This window comes from Myotis daubentonii, chromosome X (assembly GCF_963259705.1).
Source record: "Myotis daubentonii chromosome X, mMyoDau2.1, whole genome shotgun sequence".
Classification (NCBI taxonomy): domain Eukaryota; kingdom Metazoa; phylum Chordata; class Mammalia; order Chiroptera; family Vespertilionidae; genus Myotis; species Myotis daubentonii.
Window position 1 is genome coordinate 95,650,710 of NC_081861.1, and position 26,034 is coordinate 95,676,743.

At 44.1% G+C, this 26,034-nt stretch overlaps 1 protein-coding gene across 2 annotated transcripts in view; it reads left to right on the forward strand.

Moving 5' to 3' along the window:
* Positions 1 to 6,498: 6,498 nt before the first annotated feature.
* SLC16A2 (solute carrier family 16 member 2) overlaps positions 6,499 to 26,034 on the forward strand; it is a 177,827-nt gene continuing 158,291 nt past the window's right edge. For both annotated transcript variants that reach the window (XM_059680140.1, XM_059680141.1), the window contains exon 1: positions 6,499 to 7,092. In XM_059680140.1, the coding sequence (XP_059536123.1) occupies positions 6,687 to 7,092 (406 nt within the window). In that variant the 5' untranslated portion in view covers positions 6,499 to 6,686. The remainder of the gene's footprint in view (positions 7,093 to 26,034) is intronic.

Consider the following 26,034-nt stretch of genomic DNA (forward strand, 5'->3'; position numbering starts at 1 on the left):
ATATATATTTTAAAAATCCAAAATTCATAAAGAACTCATACAACTTAATACCAAAAAGAACCCCATAAACAATCTAATTAAAAAATGGGCAAAGGACCTGAATAGGCATTCTCCAAAGAAGACATACAGATGGCCAAGACATATGAAAAGATGCTCAACATCACTAATCATTGTAAATATGCAAATTAACACCACAATGAATTATCATCTCATAACTGTGAGAATGGTTATTATCAATAAATCCACAAATGATGCTGGCGAGGATGTGGAGAAAAAGGAACCCTGGTGCACTGTTGCTGGAGGAGGTAATTAAAAATTGAACTGCTTTATGAACAAGCAATTCCATTTCTGGGTGTTTATTCAAAGAAATTCAAAACACTAATTTGAGAAAATACAGGCATCCCTATGTTCATTGTAGCATTATTTACAATAGCCAGGATATGGAAGCAATCTAAGTGCCCATCAGTACATGATTGGATAAAGATGTAGTACACATACATGGAGTACTACTGGGCAATAAGAAGAAAGAAATCTTACTATTTGCAACAACATTGATGGATCTAGAGCAGGGGTGAGCAAACTTTTTGACTCGAGGGCCACAATGGGTTCTTAAACTGGACTGGAGGTCCGGAACAAAAGCATGGATGGAGTGTTTGTGTGAACTAATATAAATTCAAAGTAAACATCATTACATAAAAGGGTACGGTCTTTTTTTTTTTTAGTTTTATTCATTTCAAAGGGGCCAGATCCGGCCCGCGGGCCATAGTTTGCCCACGGCTGATCTAGAGGGTACTTTGTTAAGTAAAATACGTCATACAGAGAAAAACAAATACCATATAGTTTCACTTATATGTGGAATGTAAAGAACAAAATAAATGAACAAACAAAACAGAAGCAAACTCATAGAAACAGAGAACAAACTGATGCTTGCCAGATGGGAGGGGGGTTGTGGGGCTGAGTGAAAGAGGTGAAGGAATTAAGAATTACAAATTGGTAGTTACAAAATAGTCACAGGGATGTAATGTTCAGCACAGGGAATATAGTCAATAATATTGTAATAATTGTGTATGACAACTTACTGGCCGATCAATCATCCTATCTAATAAAAGAGAAACTATGTAATTAGCCATATGTCTGCTACCCTACTCATTGGCTGATCAGGGCGATATGCAAATTAACTGCCAGACAAGATGGTGGCCCGCAGCCAGGCAGCTTGAAGTGAACATGAGGCTTGCTTGCTTCAGTGACGGAGGACTCCAACGTTCCCCGCCTGCCGCTGCCGGCCTCTGAGCTTGCAGTTTGAAACATTGTTACAAATATAGAATCTAAACAAAACCCCAGAAACCTGCTTTCAGCCAGCCGGGATCTCAGAGCTGGAGTTGAAACAGTGTTTTGATTATAGAACCCAAACAAACCAGATACCTGCTTTCAGCAGCAGAGGCCTAAGAGCTGGAGCCAGAGCTAAAGCTAGCCCAGAATTAAAAAAGAAAAAAAGGAGCAGTTGGGAGCTTCAGTCACCGGCCAGCCTGAAAACAGCCCTCAACCCTTCACCCAGACTGGCCAGGCACCCCAGTGGGGACCCCCCACCCTGAAGGGTGTGTGACCAGCTACAAACAGCCATCATCCCCTCACCCAGGCTGGCCAGGCACCCCAGTGGGGACCCCCACTCTGATCCAGGACACCCTTCAGGGAAAACCAGCCGGCCCCCACCCATGCACCAGGCCTCTGTCCTATATAGTAAAAGGGTAATAGGCCTCCCAACACCGGGATCAGAGGAGCCGCGAGGCCTCCCGGCACTGGGATCAGCATGACAGGGGGCAGCGCCCAAAGCCCCTGATCAACCTGCGACTCTGTGTGTGACAGGGGGCAGGGCCACAACCTCCCTATCCACCCTGCTCTGTTCCTGACAGGGGAAGGCACCCCAACCCCCTGATCAGCCCTGCTCTGTGCCTGATAGGGGGGAGCTCCCCAACCCCCTGATCGCCCTGCGGCTCTGTGTGTGACAGGGTGCGGCGCCCCAACCACCACCTCACGGGCCCTGCTCTGTGTGTGACGGGGTAGAGCCATAACCTCCCCATCGGCCCTGCCCTGAGTGTGACAGTGGCGGTGCCCCAACCCCCTGATCAGCCCTGCTCTATGGGTGACAGGGGGTGGTGCCCCAACTCCCCTATTGGTCCTACTCTGTGAGTGACAGGGGGGAGCTCCTCAACCCCCTGATGGGCCCTGCTCTGTGCGTGACAGGGTACCAGGGTACAGAGACCCAACCCCCCTGATGCGCCCTGCTCTGTGTGTGACAGGGGGTGACGCCGCAACCTCCCCATCGACCCTGCCTTGAGTGTGACAGGGGGTGGTGCCCCAACCCCCCAATCGGCCCTACCCTGAGCATGACTGAGGGTAGCATCGAGACCTCCTGATCCACCCTGTTCTGTGCATGACAAGGGGCGGCGCCCCAACTCCCCAATCGGCCCTGCTCTGAGCCCAATCAGGGGCTGCACCTAGGGATTGGGCCTGCCCTCTGCCACCTGGGAGCAGGCCTAATCCAGCAGGGCGTTATCTCCCAAGGGGTCCCAGACTGGGAGAGGGCACAGGCCTGGCTGAGGGACCCCCCTCCCTCCCCCCGAGTGCACAAATTTTTGTGCACCGGGCCTCTAGTAAAGTATATAAATGTCTAACCACAATGCTGTAAACCTTAAACTAGTATAAAAGAACTAGAGGCCCGGTGCATGAAATATGTCAGCTGGAAAGGGGGTCCCTCAGCCCAGTCTGTGCCCTCTCACAGTCTGGGAGCCCTCGGGGAATAACCAACTGACATCTTAGGCCCAGTCCCTTGGGGAGTTGGACATCCTTAGTGCTGCCGTGGAGGCAGGAGGAGAGATTCCCTTTATCACAGCTGCACTCACCAGCTGTGAGCTAGGCTTCTGGCTGAGTGGAGCTCCCCCTGTGGGAGGGCACTGACCACCAGGGGGCAGCTCCTGTGTTGAGCGTCTGCCCCCTGGTGGTCAGTGTGCGTCATAGCGACCTGTAGTTCTGCCATTTGGTCAATTTGCATATTAGCTTTTTATTATGTAGGATATTGAATGTCAAATGTAATAGAAAAAAATTTTAAAGGAAAATAAGAGACAGGAAACCACAGGCACTTCTAACTTGATTCGGCTCCTAATTCACCATCTCAATTAACACTATTACCATCCTTCCCTTCACTCAAGCAAGAAATGTCCGCATCACCTTTGCTTCTTCTTTTTCCCTCACTACCCAAATCTGTTCTGGAAACTCTACCATAACAGAGGATCACAGAACTATACCTTTGTCTTCATCCCAACAGTGAGTGCCTTATTTTAGACCAACAATTTTTTACTGTTCATTACTTAGTTTCCTTATCTCTTATCTTTCTACAATGTTGCCACAGTTTTCTAAAATACAGAGATGTTAGTTTCCTAGTCAAATATCTTCAGTAGCTTCTTGTACATCCAAAATAAACCCTACACTTTCCAGCATAGTGTTTAATAACTCTTTGAAGTTGGTATTAACTCTACTTTGCAAATTAAAAACACACACACAAAACAACAACTGAAGCTTAGAGAGGGAAAACAACTTGCTTAGGATCACACAGGTAAGCAATGGTAGACCCAAGATTAGAATCCAGGTCTCCTCATGCCAGTGCTCTAGCCATTATAAAGTACCTTCTAAAGAGAAGAGAAAGGGTAAATACTGTATGTATTGTTAACAAGGTGGGATGGTGGTTATGCAATCCTGTTTCCTGGATGGAGCACATACTTTGAAGCTCATACAAATGAGCAAAGATCTCTGTTTTACATCTTAATAACTTTGTAGACTTGAACAACTGACAACATCTTAGAGCCTGTTTACTTATAAGACAGAGAGAAATCATTCCAACCTTAAAGGGTTGTTATGAATACTATATGATATTATGTATGTAAAGTGCTCACATAGTTTAAGTTCACAGAAGCATCAATGAGTGTCATCACCAACTCTCTCCCCCACTCCAGTGATCTAAAAAATCCATTTAGAGACAATGAGGAAAATAGAATTTAGACAGTGGGTCTGGGATGGACTGCAAGACTCGAGGGTCTATTCCTAGTTCTGGGTTTGCAGATAACCTTTTTTCAGGGTCTTAATCAGGTTCCTTGCAAATGGAAACCAAGGCTAGAGCTCTCATGGGATAACAATTAGTGATGTGTATGGTGAGATCTCTGACTAAAAGCAAATATTAAGTCCCAATGCCCATAAGTATGATTTGTTATTCCTCATAGCTGAAACACTGGATTTTTATTAAAATGCAAATGTTTCCTGGGAAAGGCAGCATATACAGAGTGGGACAAGAGTAGGTTTACAGTTGTTTGTATGGAAAGAATACAATAATAAATACTAATACAAAAATAAACCCTGTTTTGCATACTCACAACTGTAAACCTACTTTTACCCCACCCTTCATATTAACTTTTTGGCTTGATTAGCTTTCACTTACCTCTTTCTATGAGTAGAGTCCTTCTATGCCTCGTGCTTTGTCCCTATTAGGCAGGGATACCCTAACCCCCACCCCATTAAAATCCTTCTCAACATTCAAAGCCCATCTAAGCCATCACCTCCACAAGAAGTCTACTGTGATAGCTAAGCCAGAAGCCTTCAACTTCCCTGTCACTCTCCTTGGGAGCACCAAGTCCTAGAACTCCTATGGTGAAGCTCAGGGACTGTGAGAGATTGGCTGTATGGAGACCTGGTTTGAATTCCAGCTTGTACTTGATTTGTCTCTTGACTTTAGGCTAAACTTAGTCAAGGCCTAAGTTAGGCTAATAAACGCCTTGACCTAGTTGAGCCTCAGGTTTACTGCTTGGAAAAAACAGGTGATAATAATACTTACCTCGGGGTAATAAGGGATATGATCTCTTCTTTGGAGCAATGCCTGCTATGCTGACTAGCATGGCCCCTGTGGTTTGTGAATTTGGCCAATTCCTCTCATCAGACCCTAAGTCCCTTGGCACCTTTATCCTTCCACCCATCTCAACCCTCCCTCAGGGGCTTAATGACTCCTTGTTCTCTGGCAGCTGGCGCAGCCCTGATCTACATTTTCACCGGCCATACAGATTTTTCACAGATCAAGAAGGTTAATGAGATTTTGGATAAAAAAGGCTTGACGCTCGCCCGCCCGTTTGTGAGAATCAGAGTAGCTTGTTAACCACACAGTGACCTCATTGTTAGTGCATTAGATGCGCCGGCACTTGGGGGAAGCAGAACTTCCCGGGATTGCTTTGACGGCATGGCGGGCTGAGACAGAGCACCGTGTAGCACTCCGCTGGGCCGCCAGCAGGGCAGATCACCTCTCCCAGCCCCCCACTCCCTCACAAACACACCCAGGACCCCAGCGCTCTCTGGGGAGCAAACTCTCTTTTATCTTCTCAGGGTTGGAGCCTTAGTCTGAAGCGTTCAGAGGGACTCACAAGTCTTATACCAGAGGTGGGCAGAAGGGGGCGGTGGGTGCTGGGAAGACATCCCTGCGCTAGTGGCTCCAATTCCTGATTGCCCAAAAAGCTATGGTTGAGGCCTGGGGGACCAGCCCACTAGGAATGTTGGGGGCTGGGCGGCCCTGGCCCAAACTGGAGGCTCAACCTGGCGCCTACTCCTAGTTCCCCAAAACAGAACAGACAGCCGGAAGGAGCGGAGCCCAGCCCAACCCGGCCTCCTCCGGGGCCACTACACCTCCCTCCTTCCCTCCCTCCCTCCCTCCTTGGCCAGGCACCTGGCCCCGCCCCTCTACGGCTTTTCTGGGCTCCAGGTTGGCGCAAACAAAGCCCTGATTGACGGCCGAGAGGGGCGGGCTTCACTGCTGGGCTGCCTCCTCCCCTTAGCGCCCAGCCAGGGATTTACCGGGAAGGGCGGGGGCGGAGAGGAAGAGACTGGAGAGGGAGTACGCAGGGTTGTGGGGGTCTGAGCCCCTGGACTCAAGAACATTGTGCCCACTCTCTGTCCGAAGCCCGGGCTGTCCCCTCCAGGTTGTGTCCCCCCTCAAGCCCAAGGTGTGGGAAGTATATAGGAACTCCCCAGGGCAGGGTGGGGTTCTCTCACAAGCCAAATCTCCTTGATCCCGACGTTCCCAGGGCCACCCCAGTTCCAGGATGCTTGTTTGGAAGGAGAAAGTGGGAGCATAGGACAGGCGGGGTATTTCCTGGGGAGTGAGTTGATCAATACCCGTTTCGAGCTTGCGAGGAGGAGAGGGCAGGGGAACAGGGTAGTTTGTGCTCTAGTTTTTCCCCATTTTAACTCTCCCTTTACTGGGCATCTGGACAAGGAGGACAGGATTTAATAGTTTGTAAAGGGAGTTGAGAGACGCAGCAGCGGCTAGAGTAGGTAGGCAAGTATGACGAGGAGGAGGAAGGGCAAGGAAGAAGAGAAATCCATAGCGGCTGCCGGTTGAGGGAGGAAGAGGTGGGGGTGGGGGAGGAGGGGGAGGAGAGAGATGACACGGGAAAGGAGGAGGGGGTTTCGAAGGGGGAGGAGGAGAGGGCTGGAGGGAGCGTCTGTCGCGGGACAAGCTGGCCAGCTTGGGCGAGGAACCGGGAAGAGGAGGCAGTGGTGGCAGCAGCATTTCGAGCACTAACAGCAGCAGCAGAAACTAGCACCAGCCACAAAGCGTCTCCTCCGGCTCGAGCAGCCACAGTCCCCTGTCTGTGATGGCGCTGAAAAGCTCAGAAAGCGAGGAAGCCAAGGGGCCCTGGCGGGAGGCAGGCCAGGAACAGCAGGAGCCAGTGGGTAACCCTCAGCCAGAGCCGGAGCCCTTGCCAGTGGTCCCAATGGAGCCCAAGCCAGAACCCCAGCCCCAAACAAATCCTGCAGCCCTGCCAGAGCTGGAGCTTGAGCCTGAGCCAGTGCACGAATCGGAGCCTATGCCCACCGTGGAGACCCGCGGTACAGCGCGCGGCTTCCAGCCCCCCGAAGGTGGTTTTGGCTGGATGGTGGTCTTCGCTGCCACTTGGTGCAATGGCTCTATCTTTGGCATCCAGAACTCCTTCGGGATCCTCTACTCCATGCTGCTGCAGGAGGAAAGAGAGAAGAATCGCCAAGTGGAGTTCCAAGCAGGTGAGTGGCCCCCAGCGCCCCACCTGACATTCAAGGTAAAGGTGTCTGCTCTCAGACCCCTTACCTCCTGGTCCAAGGAGCCTTTCCAGCTCGTCGTTTCCCTTGCCCATTGCCCTTAGTGCTACTATTGCACGGGTTGAGGGGCTCTGAGTAGCATTAGCTGTGGAGACTTAGGCGCCAGATGTCCTGGGTGGGACCTGGGACATTCATTGAGCACAGACGAGGAATGAATTTTATTGCCCTGGGACAAATCCTGACGCATCTTTTGGGTTTAAGTACCCTTACCATGTGCATTGGGGGGAAATATTTGCAGAATGTTTGTGTGTGTGTGTGTGTGTGTGTGTGTTTGTTTTGTTTTTGTTTTTTTTTTTTTTGTTTTTTTGAGGGGGGAAAATTCAAGGAGAGAAAAAAGAGTTGGGAGGCTGGGAAGACTTTAAGAGAAACACTGTACCGCAGATCTCTGCAATTAGTCCTTGTTCCTGTAAGGGGAATAGACACTTTAGGAATCCTGGTGACTGAGTGAAGAGTCAAACACATGGTAATTGTGTGTGTGCAGCAGAGAGAAGAAGAGAGGGAGGGAGTGCGAGTGGGGGTGTGCGTCTCTTTGCCCACGTTGGTTAAGGCCCAGACAGGCCCAGCTGTCCTCTGCCACTCTGAGGAAGCAAGCAGATCTTTGTGCCCTGTGTGCTGAACCCCAAAGCAGACAGGAGGCGGTCACTGAGGTCTCCAGTCCAGAGAGGTATGAAGCGGCTGGCAGGCTGGGCCTTGTGGTTCACTCTGTGCAGGCCCCCAACTTCAGCCATCCCTCTTTGGTGCCCCAGACCTCTCCGCTATCCTCTGTCCTCCTGGAGCCTCTTTCAGCCTTAGCCAGAATGCTCCTACCTCTCCAGCTTTCACAAGAGGCCAACTTGGTCTTTTTCCCTAAGACAACCAGGGCTGGGGGGCATAGTCCTCACTCTTCAGGCCTGCAGCCAGAAGACCAAAGGCTTGTGCGCTCCTCTCATTTAGCCCTAGTGTGCGCTCAGAGAAGTCAGAACTCCATTTCCTCAGCAAGCCACCCTGCAAAGCCCCTCAGCGGTTCTGTTGAGGAGTCTTGGGAGGGAACTGTGGGGTGTGGAGCCCCTCTCCTCTAGGCTCACTCCCTCTTGTGGCTCCACAAGACTGCTGCATTTGTGACCCACTGCAAGTTTGCAGCTCAGAATCTGTGGCTTCTCACAGTGTTGCTCTGGGCTGAAGGGTTCCCTCCCACTCCCAACACATACTTCTGCTGCTCTCTAAGGGGGCCTGGGAATTATTTAGTGAAAACAGAAACCTTGTTTTCGGGTGCATTCACCTGTGAGTCCCCTGGGTCCTTGGAGAGCCTCTCCTACCGCTCTCAACCAAGGACTCGTTTTGTTTTCTTGTTTTTAGCTTCACTGGGCTGCACTTGAAGGAGTGTGGAGGCTCTTGATGCCTCTGATCTTGTGATCCATCGATGCCAGTGTGCTGGCCCCACTTGAAAGTTTGAGTGTGGGTCAGTGGCTGTCCAGGGAAGTCTCAGGACTGCCCAGGCTGCATTGATGCCTGAATGTAGCGGGTCCCTGGACTGTGTGAAACAACTTCTAGGCCAGTGGTTCTCAACCTTCCTAATGCCACGACACTTTAATACAGTTCCTCATGTTGTGGTGACCTCCAACCATAGAATTATTTTCGTTGCTCCTTCATAACTGTAATTTTGTTACTGTTATGAATCGTAATGTAAATATCTGATATGCAGGATGTATTTTCATTGTTACAAATTGAACATAATTAAAGCATAGTGATTAATCACAAAAACAATATGTAATTATATATGTGTTTTCCAATGATCTTAGGTGACCCCTGTGAAAGGGTCGTTCGACCCTCAAAGGGGCTGCGACCCACAGGTTGAGAACCGCTGTTCTAGGGGGAAGTTACTGCCACACTCAACCCTGGGACTACCTTTTCCTGCTTTGTTACACTTCAGGGGCTCTTGGGAAGGCAGCCAGGGTAGGGCCTCTGGCTGTTGCCTAGGTTACCTGGGAGGGCACCTGCTGAGCATGATTGCTCTGTGGTTGACTGCGGGCTGTTGGCTTTTGGAATCAGTGGCAAAATCTGGGTGAAACTTCGTGGGAGATAGTGGGGGATGGGCTGAAGCTAGGCCCTGGCATTTATGTCCTGTGAGCAGGCCTAGAGCTTCGCCTTAAGAGTATGTAATAAAACTTGGGAAAACCACTATTTTACCAGGAAGAGGTTCACTGCTGAGGAACAAACTTCAAAGTAGGTGATCATAGTGGATTCACAAGGAGAGCTGCTTGGGACTTTCCTGTCAAGACCTCACTGTGCAGCTGGGAAGAAGTGCAATAGGCTGTGCAGAGGTGTAGCTGGTGTGTACTCTGACACAGACTAGGTCCATTGAGGGGCTGGGGTTACTGGTTTAAATTTTGGTGAGTATAGGTCAGGAAGGGATAGAAAGGAATTTGGTATGTTCCCAGGGTCTCAGAATACTTTGGCTTGGGTCATTGCTGGGGTGTGTCTTCAATTCATGAAAGTTGTTTTTGATACTGAGGGCTCTGGGGAATATCTCAGTTTTTAATTTGAAAAAGTCAGGAACACCCCTACCATAATCCCGAGTTCCTGGAAAATCTCATCGTCAGCACTACCTTTCTTGAGCACCTCAGCTTTCTTAAGCAACCATTCAGATCCTGAGGTTCCAAATGTATCTCTGCCTCCACACACTTCCTTCAGTTTCCCCCAAATTTCCCTGCCACTTGTGTCACAGCACTGTTTTCTCAAAGAGATAGAAGAAGCCCATAGAAGCTTGCTAAAATATTTACCAACCAGTATGTACCCAACAGTCATTCTGGGGAATGTAGAACATACACCCCCACAGTCAAGGGGGTTGGGGCATTGTCCATTTCTATTAATGTCTGATATGCCTTCCATCTCTAAAATATTTATGAATTTAATGTTTGTAGGCACCCCACAGCCAAAGTTCTCTTTGACTAGGCTTGATATCTTCACAGACTTAAAACTGCACTGATTGGCTTAATGGGTCTAAGGTTCTGCAGATGATTTGTACTATTGTGAGGGAGTCCCAGAAAAAGGTAGTTTTTATGTTTAGGGGCTAAATCCACATCAGAGGAATCTCTGGACATGGGTAAAAGTCACAGAGTAAAAGAGACGTGAAAATCAGGCTATTCTGGACTCTGAAGTGTACAGTTATGTAGTGGCACTAGCAATATATTTTGTCCCTTCTCTTCACTTGTTTTGAAAGGGAAGCTAATTTTCCTTGCATCTTAGGCTTGGGAGGACTGGCAGACAAAAGTTTCTGAGACGGATGCAAGTGACCAAGGTTTGATTTAGGAAAAAAAGAAAAAGATCAGGAGAGAAACGAGCCTATACTTTTTGCAGAGATTGTGGGAAATTTGGGAGTCCCGCAACTCAGACCAAGCAGCAGACAGGACAGGGGCAACCAGGCAATTTGACAGAAATTATAATGTGGCTTTCTGGGATGAGAGGGGAGCCTTTTAAGAAAAGAGAAGCAAGGTGTCATTGGTTGCAGGGCTCAGCTCATTATTGAAACTAAGTGAGTTAGAACTTGTGGCAGGGTTAAAGTTGAGGGTCCAGGGGATAAAGCAGAATAAGCCAGAGTGTTAAAATTGGCTCCAAACTTAGGTCTTTTTAATGTGCCCAGAGTAAACCCATTACCCTGCACTTTCCACCTCTACTGCTAGTCTAACATTGAGACATAAAATATGATGGGAGGAGTCTTTTATTGGGCAGTGTATAAGTATGGTCTTTGCAGGCTCCCAGTTGGGGAAAGTATGGCTAGGGTTCTCACCACCCAGGAGCAGGGTCAATGATCAAGAAGGTTGGGCACGAGATAATTCAGGCTCATTGGATACTCTGAAGATAGAATTTTCTAGGCAAGTGAAAATGGTACACTCTGACTTTGGGGCAAAGTCCCAAGGATGGGTTAGGCTAGTGGAACATTAGTCTCTTCCTCATCTTAGAGGCTTTCATTGCTTAGTTCAGTGTCTCACTGGGCTGACCACTAAATGCTGACTCTGGGAGCCAGGTACCTTTTGAAAAAACCTGCCAATGCCTTGCCTTTGACTGAAAGCTTTTGCCTACTGTCCAGAGAAGCTAAATCAGGTCGGCTCAGTGCCTACTACTATGGAGCTTCAGGTCACAGGGCCATTGGCCAGGCATTGTTCAAGTCAATCCTCTCTGCCTCCTCTCCAACCAAACTGGGTCCCAAACTGAGACCTTGACTCATACTGGAAGGGATGAGGAAGAGAGGTTGGGCTATTTGGAAGTCAACAGGGAAGATACTTGTTTGAGTTGGTGTAGCTGGTTGAGGCTTAACTCGGTTCACTCACGGTCTAGTAGCCTCAAATGCTCATTCTAAGTATAGATGTGGACCCCAAAGGGCTGTTAATTTCAGTAATACAAGCTAGGCAGTGACTATGAGTTAGATGACTTGAGTTCCTGACTTGCTCTTTGATTTGGAGCAGGCATTTTACTTCTCTGTACCTCAATTTATCTGTCTGTTAAATGAGAGGGTTAGAGTAGATGAAATTTCTAGCTCTGCAATTCTAGCTTTCTAAAATTTTGTGATATTTTATTCTTTACATTCACCTGGCATTAATTTTGACTCATTCAGACAAATGTAATTTATTAATATGCCTGAATTAGAGTGCAGATGAGTTGAGAGGTAATTGGAAAAGCAATGGAAAGCCGTATAGATATCATTTGACCAGGTTCTGTGTAAAGACTATGATATTATTCATGTGTACTGATGTAGTTGAAAAGACCCACTCCTACTTTACCCAGTATCCAAAGGCAACTCTGGATGTACAACTGCTTCTTCCAGAATGCCCTGCTCAGCATAGAACTGGGCCTCTAAGAAGATTCCCTTAGAGTGGGTCTGTATGCTGCTTTTTCCTAGAATTTGAGTGTATTCCTAAAAAAGCATTACACTGTAAACATTCACTTAAGCCTCACTTTTAACCCTCTCCTAAAGCTTAATTTCTCAGATCTCATTCTCCTTTATCAGAAATTCATGCTTACTATGACCTTGGTTTGCTGTTCCTTCAAGATAGAAGAGTAAGCCAAGATTCCTAAGTGTGATACATTGGTTTCCTTCAGGGGGCTTCAGATACAGCATCTTTATTAGTGGCTCGACTGCTGCTGCATCCCATTGTGGTGGGTGTGGGAGGCTACCTGACTCTTGTGGTCATAGAGAAGTACCTCTTGGGTATCCACAGTCCCTGGTCAACTTCAGCTTCACTATAGGCCTCACTGAGAATGGGTACTGAAATAGCAAGCACGGAGCCTTCTCTTCTTTTCTGTGAATTTATACTTGCTTGTCACTGGAATTTTTCCTCCAGTGTCATGAAGAGTAAACAAGCAGCTGACTGTCAACATTTGCAGAAATATGTGAAGGATGCTATCTCAACCTTTTGAGCAGACCAGTTTCCCAGAAACATGTGCTGCTTTTTCCATCAGCATCTTTTGAATTTTGAATAGAAAGAATCATTTACTCTTTTCAGTGTGTGTGAAAGATGGAATGGGAATTCCTGTCTTGAAAAGATCTGTTTCACCTGGAACTGAATGAGTAAACCTTAGATAAAAGCCTTTATTAGTAAAACCTTAGAGAAAAGGTTTTATTAATAACCTTTGTTCCAGTTGCTGGGGTTTGTAGGAGAAGAAGAGATGAAATTGGCGGTCCCAACCACATATTATTTTTTAAATTTATATTTATTGTTGAAAGTATTACAGATGTCCCCTTTGTTTTTTCCCATTGAGCCCCTTCACTCCACACCCAACCCTCTCAGGCCTTCACCACACTATTGTCTGTGTCCATGGACTATGCATATATGCATATAAGTTCCCTGGTTAATCTCCCTGACCATCTTCACCCCCACCTTCTCTCTGAAATTCATCAGTCTGTCCCATGCTTCTATGTCTCTGTATCTATTTTATCCATCAGTTTATTTTGGTCATTAGATTCCACATATGAGTGAGATCATGTGATATTTATCTATCTCTGACTGGCTTATTTTGCTTAGCATTATACTCTCCAGGTCCATCCATGCTATTGCAAAAGGTAATAGTTCCTTCGTTTTTAAAGCCATATAGTATTCTACTATGCAAATGTACCACAGCTTTCTTATCAACTCATCTGCTGAAGGGCACTTGGGCTATTGCAAATTGTGCTGTTATGAACATAGTGTTTCAGATTTCTTAGGATATCTTCCTAGAAGTAGGATCACTGGGTCAAATGGTAGTTCCATTTTTAATTTTTTGAGGAAACTCCATACTGTTTTCCACACTGGCTGAACCAGTCTGCATTCCCACCAACAGTATACTAGGATTCCCTTTTCTCCACATCCTCGCCAACACTTGTCATTTGTTGATTTGTTGATGATAGCCATTTTGACTGATTGAGGTGATACTTAATTGTTGTTTTAATTTTCATCTATCAGATGATTAGCGACTTTGAGCATTTTTTCATATGTCTCTTGGCCTTCTGTATGTCCACTTTGGAGAAGTGTCTATTTAGGTCCTTTGTCCATTTTTAAATTGGATTGTTGGTCTTCCTTTTGTTAAGTTGTATGAGTTCTTTATGTATTTTGGAAATTAACCCCTTTCCAGATGTATCATTGGCAAATATGTTCTCCCATGCAGGGGGCTTTCTTTTCATTTTGTTGATGGTTTCTTTTGCTGTGCAGGAACTTTTTATTTTGACATAGTCCCCATTTTTAAATTTTCTTCTTCATTTCCTTTGTCCTAGGCAATGTATCCGTAAACATATTGCAATGAGGGATGGTGAGATTTTGCTGCCTATGGTTTCTTCTAAGATTGTTATGGTTTCCTGTCTTAGGTTTAAGTCTTTTGTCCATTTTGAGTTTATTCTTGTGTATGGTGTAAGTTGGTGGTCTAGTTTCATTTTTTGCATATACCTGTCCAATTTTCCCAACACCATTTATTGAAGAGACCGTCTTTATTCAATTGTATGCTCTTGCCTCCTTTGTCAAACATTAATTGAGCATAATGGCTTGGGTCAATTTCTGGGTTCTCTGTTCTGTTCCATTGATCTATATGCCTGTTCTTGTGCCAGTACTAGGCTGTTTTGTTTACAGAGTCTTTGTAGCATAACCTGATACCTGGTCCTGTGATGCGTCCAACATTGTTCTTTTTTCTCAAGATTGCTATGGCTATTCAGGGTCTTTTTTATTTTGTTCCATATAAATTTTTGGAGTATTTGTTCTAGATCTGTGAAATATGTCATTGGTGTTTTAATAGGGATTGCATTGAATCAGTAGATTGCTTTGGGTAGTATGGATATTTTAATGATGTTGATTCTACCAATCCATGAACTTGGTATATTCTTCTACTTGTTTATATATTCTTCTATCTCTTTTTCTTGAACATCCTGTAGTTTTCTGAGTACAGGTCTTTTACTTCTTTGGTTAAGTATCTTAATTTTCTTGTTGCAATGGTAAAAGTTCCTCTTTCTGAGAATTCATTATTGGTATACAAAAATGCCACAGATTTATGGGTGTTAATTTTGCATCCTACTACGTTGCCAAAATAATTCATTAAATGTAGTAGTTTTTGGTGGAGTCTTTAGGGTTTTCTATGTACAATATCACGTCAGCTGCAAATAATGACAATTTTACCTCTTCTTTTCCAGTTTGGATGCCTTTTATTTCTTCTTCTTGTCTGATTGCTGTGACTAGGACTTCCAGTACTATCCATATATATAAAAGGCTAATATGCAAAGTGTCCCCAGAGGAGTTTGACTAGGAGACTGGGAGTTCTATCACTCACTATGACGTGCACTGACCATTGGGGGGCGTTACAGAATGAACAAAGGCCCCAGCTGGCAGCCATGGAAGGAGGCCCCGGCTGGCAGCCAGAAGGCCCTGATCAGCCCTGACCTCCGGCCAGGCCTAGGGACCCTACCCATGCATGAATTTCATGCACTGGGCCTCTAGTGTTGAATAAGAGTTGTGAAAGGGGTCATCCCTGTCTTATTCCTGTTCTTAAAGAAAATAGTTTTAGTTTTTGTCCATTGACTATGATGATGGCTATAGACTTTCATACATGGCCTTTATTATGTTGAGGTATGATCCCTCTATTCCCACTTTACTGAGAGTTTTTTATGAAAACAAGCATGCTGGCTTTTGTCTAATGCTTCTTCAGCATCACTTGATATGATCATGTGATTTTTTTGTCTTCCATTTTTTATGTGATGTATCACAATTATTGATTTGCAAATATTGTACCAGCTTTGCATCCTCAGAATAAATACCACTTGGTCATGGTGTCTAATCTTTTTAATGAATTGCTAGATTTGATTTGCTAATATTTTTTGATGGTTTTAGCATCTGTGTTCATCAGGAATTTTGGCTTTAATTCTCCTACTTTGTGGTGTCTTTATATGGTTTTGGAATTAGACTAATGCTAACTTCATAAAAAGAGCTTGAAATTATTCCTTTCTCTTGCAATTTTTGGAATGGTTTGAGGAGTATAGGCTTTAGTTCTTTTTGAATGTTTGGTAAAACTCCCCTGTGAAACTGTCCAGACCAGGGCTTTTGTTTGCTGGGAGGTGTGTGTATCTGTTTTGTGTGTGTGTGTGTGTGGTTTTTTGTTTGTTTGTTTTGTTTTGTTTTTTTAATTTTTTTACTTCTCCTATCTTATTAGTAGTTATTGGCCTATTCAGGTTTTCTTATTGTTCCTGATTGAGTTTTGGAAAACTGTATTTTTCTAGGAATATGTCCTTTTCATCCTGGTTGTCCAGCCTGTTGGAATATAGTTGTTCATAGTATTTTTAAATGATCCTTTATATTTCTGTGGGGTCAGTTGTTACTTTGCCCCTCTTGTTTCTGATTTTGTTTATTTGAGTCCTCTCTGTTTCTTGATGAGCCTGACTAAAGGTCCATCAATCTTGTTTATCTTTTCAAAGAATGAGCTCTTGGTTTTATTGATCTTTTGTATTTTTTGGGGAGAGGGGGGTGTTTTATGTCATTTATTTCTGCTCTCATCCTTATTAACTTCTTCCTTGTACTTTGGGCTTTTCTTGCTATTCTCTTTCTAATTCTTAAGTTGTACTGTTAGATAGTTTATTATAAGTTTTTATAATATTATATTCTCGAGGTAGGCCTATAGTGCTATGAACTTCCCTCTTAGGACTGCTTTCACTGTGTCCTATATATTTTGGGTTGTGTGTTCATTTTCATTTGTTTCCAGGAAATTTTTTAAATTTCTTTCTTGATTTCTTTGGTAACCATTCATTGCTTAATAACATGCTGTTCAGGCTCCATGTATTTGAATGTTTTTGAGTGTTTTTATTGTAGTTTATTTCAAGTTTCATGTCATTGTGATCCAAGATGTTTGATATGATTTCCATCTTCTTGAATTTGTAGTGACTTAGACTGTGTCCTAACAAATGGTCTATCTTTGCATATATTTCATGTGTACTTGAGAAGAATATATATTCTGGAGCTCTGGGGTGAAATGTTCTGTAAATGTCAATTAATTACATTTGATGTAGTGTGTTGTTTAGGATCGCTGTTTCCTTGATGATTTTTTGTCTCCATCTATCCAGTGATGTCAGTGGGTGTTAAAGTGTCCTACTATGATTGTATTGCTATGCATCTCTCCCTTCAAATACTCCAAGAGGTTTTTTTATATATTTAAACTAGTGGCCCAGTGCACAAAATTTGTGCATGGGGGTGGGGGGGGGTCCCTCAGCCTGGCCTGCACCCTCTCCAATCTGGGACCCCTTGGGGGATGTCCAACTGCCGGTTTAGGCTCCTAACCACTCACCTTCCTGCCAGCCTGATTGCCCCCAACTGCCCCCCCACCAGCCTGATCACCTTCAACTGCCCTCCCCTCCTGGCCTGATTGCCCCTAACCATCTCTACCTTGGCCCCATCACCATGGTTTTGTCTGGAAGGACGTCCAGAAGGTCTCCCGGAAGGTCTCCGGCCTAATTATCATATTACCCTTTTAAGAGTATAGATAGGATATGACATACCACCATAATTATAACATATCTACCAGTATTACTCTATGAGAATACATACTTCATACAATAGGAAGGCATCTAATACATTATATTTTATATGTTATAAGTAGTAGGAAATACTGTGTTTGTAGCAATAGTATACACCCTGTGACTTCCTTTCCTGATTTGGGAATGGTTCCCCAGTTCTTTGAACGTTTCCTGGCCCCTGATACATTTGGAAATAAAATAGCTCTGAGTTTGGAGAAATTAAATTACAATCATGACTCTAATTCAACTGCTTCCTGTACTTCCAGCCAGATAACAGGAAGAACATCCTGGGGCCAGTGCCTCCTATGGCTGAGCTCTGGAGTGAGGGCCTGCAGCCCAGCACTGGGTGGGTAATGGCAACTGGAGGCACCTTGGGTACGTCCTGCTGATAGCCTGGCACCCTGGGCCCTCTGCTCCCAGCCCCTCCTGAGCCCTGGTGCCTCCTAATGGGGTCCTGAGGCTGCACCCTCAATCCCGCTGCCCTCTCCTCCCCAGGGACCAGGGCAGGGCAGTGCAGGGCACAGGCATCCCATTTTCATTAAAATGTTCAACCCACGCCTGCTCCACTGGTGTCCACAGGCGGCCTTGGGGCAGACAGTGATCCTGGGGCACTCGCTGCCCCCGCCAGAGCTCAGCCACAATGGTCCCTGGAGAGACAGCCCCACCAGGCCCCATGGCTGTGACTTGGACCCACTTCCTTAACCAGGGACCTGGCACTGGACGGGCAGCAGCGGCGCTTCCTCCCCAGCCCATGCTGGAGCGGGTCCCTGTGGTTTCAGTACCAAACTCCAAGGGCCTCCCCAGGTGGCAGTGGCCCTGAGTCCACCAGCTCTCCCTCTATCCTGCCAAGCCTTGCTTCTCATCCTTGCTTCTCACTCTTCCTTCTCAAACTTGCTGAAAATCTTCTTGGTCCACTTGCCATAGTAATCTCCAGCGGGGCTGAGGGGACTGGGCACCGCCATCTTTGTGGTGGTGTGATGGTCAATTTGCATATTCCATCTTTATTAGATAGGATGCTCCTGTATTATGTGCATATGTTTGTTTGTTTTTTTAAAAAATATATTTTATTGATTTTTTTTACAGAGAGGAAGGGAGAGGGATAGAGAATTAGAAACATTGATGAGAGAGAAACATCTATCAGTTGCCTTCTGCACACCTCCTACTGGGGATGTGCTCACAACCAAGGTACATGCCCTTGACCTGAATCGAGCCTGGGACCTTTCAGTCTGCAGGCTGATGCTCTATCCACTGAGCCAAACCGGTTAGGGCATATGTTCACCAGAGTTATATCCTTTTGTTTTATCAGTCCTTTTAGTATTATGAAGTGTCCTTCATTGTCTGTTGTTATGGCCTTCACTTTGTTTTTTTGTTTTGTTTTGTTTTTTAAATTTCTTTATTGGTTAAGGTATTACAAATGTGTCCTCATTTCCCATTAACCCCCAACCTCCCCACTCCCCCCCGCCCCCCCGGCAACTCATGCTCTCATCCCCCTGTTGTCCGTGTCCATTGGTTTGGCTTATATGCATGCATACAAGTCCCCCCCTTTCCCCCTCCCACCCCTACTTTCCCTCTGGGGATTGATAGTCTGATCACTGTTTCTCAGTCTTTGGATCTGTCCCTGTTCATCAGTCTATGTTGCTCTCTATATTCCACAAATGAGTGAGATCATCTGGTATTTATCTTTCTCTGACTGGCTTATTTCATTTAGCATAATGCTCTCCAGTTCCATCCATGCTGTTGAAAATGGCAATAATTCCTTCTTTTTTTACCACAGCGTAGTATTCCATTGTGTAGATGTACCACTGTTTTTTAATCCACTCATCTGCTGATGGACACTTAAGCTGTTTCCATATCTTAGCTATGGTGAATTCTGCTGCTACGAACATAGGTGTGAATATATCCTTTCAGATTGGTGTTTCTGGTTTCTTGGGATATATTCTTAAAAGTGGAATCACTGGGTCAAATGGGAGTTCCATTTTTAGTTTTTTGAGGAAACTCCATACTGTTCTCCACAGTGGTTGCACCAGTCTGCATTCCCACCAGCAGTGCAAAAGAGTTCCTTTTTCTCCACATCCTCTCCAACATTTGTTGTTTGTTGATTTGCTGATGATAGCCATTCTGACAGGTGTGAGATGATACTGCATTGTCATTTTGATTTGCATCTTTCGTATAATTAGTGACTTTGAGCATGTTTTCATATGTCTTTCGGCCTTCTGTATGTCCTCTTTTGAAAAGTGTCTATTCAGGTCCTTTGCCCATTTTTTGATTGGATTGTTTATCTTCCTTTTGTTAAGTTGCATGAGTTCCCTGTAAATGTTGGAGATTAAACCCTTATCGGTGATATCATTGGCAAATATGTTCTCCCATGCAGCAGGCTTTCTTGATGTTTTGTTGATGGTTTCCTTTGCTGTGCAAAAAATTTTTATTTTGATGTAGTCCCATTTGTTTATTTTCTCTTTTGTTTCCATTGCCCTAGGAGCAGTATCAGAGAAGAAATTCCTTCAGCATATGTTTGTGATTTCGTTGCCTGTGGATTCTTTTAGTATTTTTATGGTTTCCCATCTTATGTTTAAGTCCTTTATCCATTTTGAGTTTATGTTTGTGTATGGTGTGAGTTGGTGGTCTAGTTTCATCTTTTTGCATGTATCTGTCCAATTTTCCCAAATCATTTATTGAAGAGACTGTCTTGACTCCATTGTATGCTCTTGCCCCCTTTGTTGAATATTAATTGGGCATAGTGGTTTGGGTCGATTTCTGGGTTCTCTATTCTATTCCATTGATCTATATGTCTGTTCTTGGGCCATTACCAAGCTGTTTTAAAAACAGTGGCTTTGTAATACAACTCGATATCTGGTATTGAGATCCCACCTACTTTGTTCTTCTTTCTCAGGATTGCTGCAGCTATTCAAGGTCTTTTTTTATCCCAGATGAATTTTTGAAACGTTCGTTCTAGATCTGTGAAATATGCCATTGGTAATTTAATGGGGATTGCATTGAATCTATAGATTGCTTTGGGTAGTACGGACATTTTGATGATGTTGATTCTACCAATCCATGAACACGGTATGTTCTTCCATCTGTTTATGTCTTCCTCTGTCTCTTTTTTCAGTGTCCTGTAGTTTTTCGCATATAAGTCTTTTACCTCCTTAGTTAAGTTTATTCCTAGGTATCTTAATCTTTTTGATGTGATGGTAAATGGGATTGCTTTTTTAGTCTCCCTTTCTGTAAGTTCACTATTGGTGTAAAGAAATGCCTTAGATTTCTTGGCATTAATTTTGTATCCTGCTACATTGCCGAATCCATTTATTAAGTCTAATAATTTTTTGATGGAGTCTTTAGGGTTTTCTATGTACAGTATCATGTCATCTGCAAATAAGGACAGTTTTTCTCCTTCTTTTCCAATTTGCATGTATGGCCTTCACTTTGAAGTCTATTTTGTCAGATATGAGTATTGCTACCCCAGCTTTTTTCCATTTCTATTTGCCTAGAAAAATGTTTTCCATCCCTTCACTTTCATTCTGTGTAAGTCTTTTGTTCTGAGCAAACCACATATTTTCTTGGCTCATTCTGCTTTCATGGTGAATTTGTATCACATTTGCTAGATAGGGCACTTCCCTTCCTCCCAGTATTGTTCCTTTTTTTTCTTTTTTTCTTGCTCAATTAGAGGAACAACTGGGGTTCTGGATGTTGCACAGGCCCAACTCTAGACTGGATCTCAGGCCCAATCCTACACATCTCACAGAGCCTTTTTTTTTCAGTTTCTCCTTTCTCCTCTGTGTTATCCTCCACTTTATGGGGAAGGATGACTTTCTATGGGGCACTCAAGAGTGTGGAAGCCATCACCACTGGATTTTTGCAGTAAGATATCTGCTATGAAACCCTTTTTCTCTTTTTCATACCTTTTCTTTACATAGCCCCAGGGCTCCAGCCAAGGAGATAGTATTGTAGTAGGTCTTCTCCAATAGTATTAAAAACTGTCTTGGTCAGTTGTACCCCTTTCTCTTCAAATATTCACTCTCATTATTCCTCAACTCCTAGGCCAACTGTATCTCCAGAGAGTTCAGATTGAGTTTCAGTAGCTTCAGGAATTCTGGATAGAATAGAAGTTTTCATTCTAGTTGAGCCACTACCACCTCTCTTCTTGTAAAAAAAAAAATATTGTAGAATTGATGTTAAAGAAGTTGAAGAATGGAGGAAATGGAGACTCAAGTACCAATTAGATTCATAAGTGCCTTCAGTGGGGGTGGAGAGAGGGGAAGTGAAGTTCTCAGGTTAGTTGTTTCTCTGGTTCTATGCAGCTGAAGAGAAATGTCACTAAACAAGAAGTCTCCATCAGTATCTTTGCCAAGCTTATCTTGTGGACCTGCCTGCACATTCTGTTACCCAGGTTGAAAGGGTATGTGCATGCACCCATGTGTCCGGACCTGTGAGTACGTGTGTATAGCTGTGTGATGTCTGTCTGGGTCAATTAGCGCAGTTGCTTAGAACTTAGTATCCATGAGACTGCGGTAACAGGTTCAGTCGCTTGTTCAGGTCACTGAGCTTATCACAAAGAAGAAACTCTTCTGTTTCCCATGCATGCCTCTCATGTGGGGTTGGCACTAATCCCAAGGGGACTGAGAAGAAGTATGGAGATGACTTTCTATAACACTTCCTTGCTATTGGGGAAAAGGCACAAAGCACACATCCTAGTGATAACTGCTCTGCTGCATTCTACAATGTGATTTCTTTTTACATTTACTTCTGTTAAGTAGCTATATATATATAAAAGGCTAATATGCTAAGTGTCCATCTGACTGGTAGCTACAATGCGCACTGGCCATCAGGGGGCAGAGACTCAACGCAGGAGCTGCTGAGCTGCAGTGACTTGGCAGCGGCGGTTCTTGGGTGACTCACCCCAAAACCAGAGAGGAGGGACCCTGATTCCTTGAGGGGCTGCATGATTCCACCTTCGGCCATGGGTTATGTTGTTGCTGGGGCACTGTCAGCCCCAAATCTTGTTTACTGTACACTTGCATTTGCGTTCCACACCCTGTACAACAGCAACTTTTCAGAATGCCCTCTCGCACTCCAGGACCCCTCAGGGGATTTCGGAGAACTGGTTTTGGCTTGATCTCCACAGGCCAGACCTAGGGACCCCGCTCACTCTGCAGATGCCCTCCAAGCCATAGCGCTACCCGAGGTGTGGCCAGCCAGAGAGGGACCATGAGAAGTTGGCTCCAAGGCATGTCTGGCCCATTTTACCCAGTCCCACCCCACTGGCCACCTTCTAATTAATTTCCTTTCAATGTGCATGAATCCATGCACTGAGTCACTAGTAATAATAATAATAATAATAATAATAATAGCTAACACTTATTTAGCATTTAGTAATTAACTCTGTGCCACTTTACATGTACCAACTCATTTTAATTCTGAACAACCCTAAGAGGTAGGTACCATTATTTTCACCATTTCCCATGTAAAGAGACAGAGGCACAGAAGTTAACTTGCTTATGCTCATATAGCTAATAATGGCTGAGCCAGGATTTGAACCCACAGAGTATGAGTGCAGAACTCCTGCTTTTGGATATTTCTTAATGCATAGTAAAGATTCGGGAGGAGTAGCTACCAAGGGGGGACTGCTACAGAGTTTTTTCATTCCTGTAGCCTCAGAGTATCCTATGACTAAGGGATAAAAAGAGATGACCAAGAAAGAATTTAGTAAACAAAAGTTCAACAGTCATGTCATCTTCCTCTACCCAGAGTCATGATCTTTGGGTCCAAAAATGGCTAGAGAAACTGTCTCTTCTTAGTTGTTTAGCCCTAAAGACGTCACATCAGCTTTCAAAGCTTCAGTTCTCATCTGTACAATGAGATTAATAGTATTTCGTTTTTTAGGACTATGAGGGTCAAATGAGATTGTGTAGGTGAAAGATCTTTATAATTGGGAAGGAGGTAATGTTGTTGTCATTATTCAGTAACCTTACCCAGCCCCTAGAAATTGAGTAGCTATACCTTTCTCTACATGTGTCTGGAAGAGGAGTTAACCCCTCCTCCCTACCTTCTACCTCCCTACTCCATTCCATCTCCATCTCCCCTCTGCATTCTTCTATACTGTAGCTAAGGACTGGCTGTGTTTTTTTTGTTGTTGTTGTTATTGTTCCCCGTTTTCTAAGAGTGCAGGGAGAGGAGGGACCAAATTCCAGGCCATATACATTCAAGGAAACAAGGAATGTTGAAATATTTATAGCTCTTGGCAGGAGCTCACAGATCTCTCTAAGAGTCAAGGCCTGAGGTTTTTAGTAGGAATTGCTAGGAATTGGAGGTGTATGCTGGGTGGAGTTAGGGTGTCACTTCCTCCTGGGGTCTCTCACATAGCCTCTGTTCTCCTGAAGGTAGTGAGGAAGAAGGAAAAGGATATTTAGGGTCAGAAGGTCTGGACCAGGGATCTTTAAACGTAAGAAGGGGCCTTGCTCATTTGTATTCAGTTTTGGAATGGACCAATTTCCTTGTGTTCTAAAAAAGATAGTCCTGGAAACATAGGTCACAGAAGGCCAGAGGCCTGAAGAAGGAATGCAACAAGAGTTTTGAGCAAACATTTTAGTGACAACTTAGGGAGCACTTATTAAGACCATTTAAGAGGCAAATCAGAATGGAAACGTTTCTCTTCTTTGTTACAAACAACAATCAAAATCTCTAAGACCTTCTTTGAGACTAAGACTTCAAATATACTAGGACTTACCATCTTGATTTTCAGTGTTTTAAATGTCTGAGCTGGAAGGCATTTTAGAGACCACCTGATCCTATCCCTTATGGTATTATATTTGAAGAGATGTGACCTCAATCAGCATTATGGAAAGATGATTATAGTGGAGGTTGCTCAATTAGAGGAACAACTGGGTTTTTGGGAAATGGGTGCAAGAGATGGGGCTTCTGGCACCCTTGGAGTTCCCCAATTCAATCACTGGCATACTGACCACTTTTTCTCTCCCAGAACTTTTTTTTTTTAATCCTCATCCGAAGATATTTTTCCATTGATTTATTTATTTATTTTTTTTTAGAGAGAGTGAGAGAGGGTAAGAGATATAGAAATATTGATGTGAGAGAAACACATCAATTGGTTGCCTACTGCACACACCCGGACCAGAGCCCAGGCTGGGGAGGAGCCTGCAACAGAGGTTCGTGTCCTTGACAAGAATGGACCCCAGGGCAGAAGCTCTTTCCACTGAGCCAAACTGGTTAGGCCTCTCCCAGAACTTTTCCAAGTCAATCCCCAGACATTGTTTTGTGGAAAGAGATTGTATTATACTTTAATAAATGCAATTTTATTTATTTAATATTAGTCAAAATTCAAGATGTACAATGGTGAAAAGTCTCCCACCCCTGTCTTCCAGCTACCCTGGTCCCCTCTGGATAGGCCACCAGTGTTACCTGGTATATCCTTTTGGAAATACTCTGTATATATACAAACAATTGTATGTGTGTGTATACACTCTATTTTTAAAACACAAATGGTAACCTATAATTTACATTATCCTCCATTTTGCCTTTTATGCTTCAAAATATATATTGGATGTTATTACACATTAAATCTATAGAGTCCTAACTCTGTTTTTATAACTGCACAGTATTGCCTAATATAGGAATATCATAATTTATTTAATATAAACACTTTGCTAATAGAAATTCATGCTGTTACCCATCTTTGAATATGGGCTTTGGAATCAAGTAGTACTGGAGTCATCTCCTTACTACATGGCCAAAAGTTTTAGCTTTCTGAAGTCTGAGTTTTCTCATGTATATAATAATAATAATAATAATAATAATAATAATAATAATGATATCTGTCATTATTGGTGTGGATGAAGGATATAAATCATCTAGCAGATAGCCTGGCACATACATAATGAACAAATAATGAATAGATGTTAGTCCTATTCCTTCTCATAGGCCCTCCCCATATCTCACACCTCCAATTTAATTCATGTTGGTTCATTTCTAGTTAATAGAGGTTCATTATGTGCTAGGCTGGACCTTGAGTAAACCAGAGAAGGAAAAGTGTCCCTCAAGAAATTTATAATTACTTTGAGAAGATATACCATACCAAAGAATCATAGATCACTGCTAAGTAGTAAAAATAGGTGTATATATGAAAATGAATGCAATTTTTGTTTGGTGATGTGAAAAAAAGAGAGATGAGGGCCAGAGGAATCAGGAAAGGTTTGCTGATAGTTATAACTTGAAATGCAAGTCAGCTAAGTGGAGAGGGAGCCTATGAATCGGTCAGTGGTTGGGTGAAGGTTGAGAATTGGATATTTTGGTTGTTGCTCAGAATCTGGGTCTTTGCTCTCTCTGGGAATCCAGTGAGTCACTGTTCCCCATTAGGCCCTGAGCCAGCAGGTGGTTAGAGTAGAGGGGTAGGAGCAGAAGAAAATACTTAGGATATTTGGAGAGAAGGGCATGGAGGGGGATGTTTGGGCATTGGGCCACAGAATGAGGTGCCTGCAAATGGCTTGTGTTATAGCCTGCCTAGCCCATATGACCTGCTCTTCTATATCAGCAGCCCAGGCACTCTCTGGAAGAGGTCCAGGAAGAGTAATAAAGATTCTGAGAGCAGAAATGGCAGCAGCTTTCAGTCCCTTATCCTGAGTCGCAGACTGGCCTTCAGATCATGTGATCCCCATGAGATGGATATTGAGTGATAATGATCTCCTCTTTGTGTGGCACATTGTACTTTACATCTTAGTTGATGTTTATCCTTGCAACAGAGACAGTTATGACATAAAATACTCAATTGAAACTTATCATGGGCCAACATCTTTGATCACAACAAGAACTATGTTGAAGAGTTCTGATAAATGAAAAATCAAAGTGGTTTGTATTACTTAGGG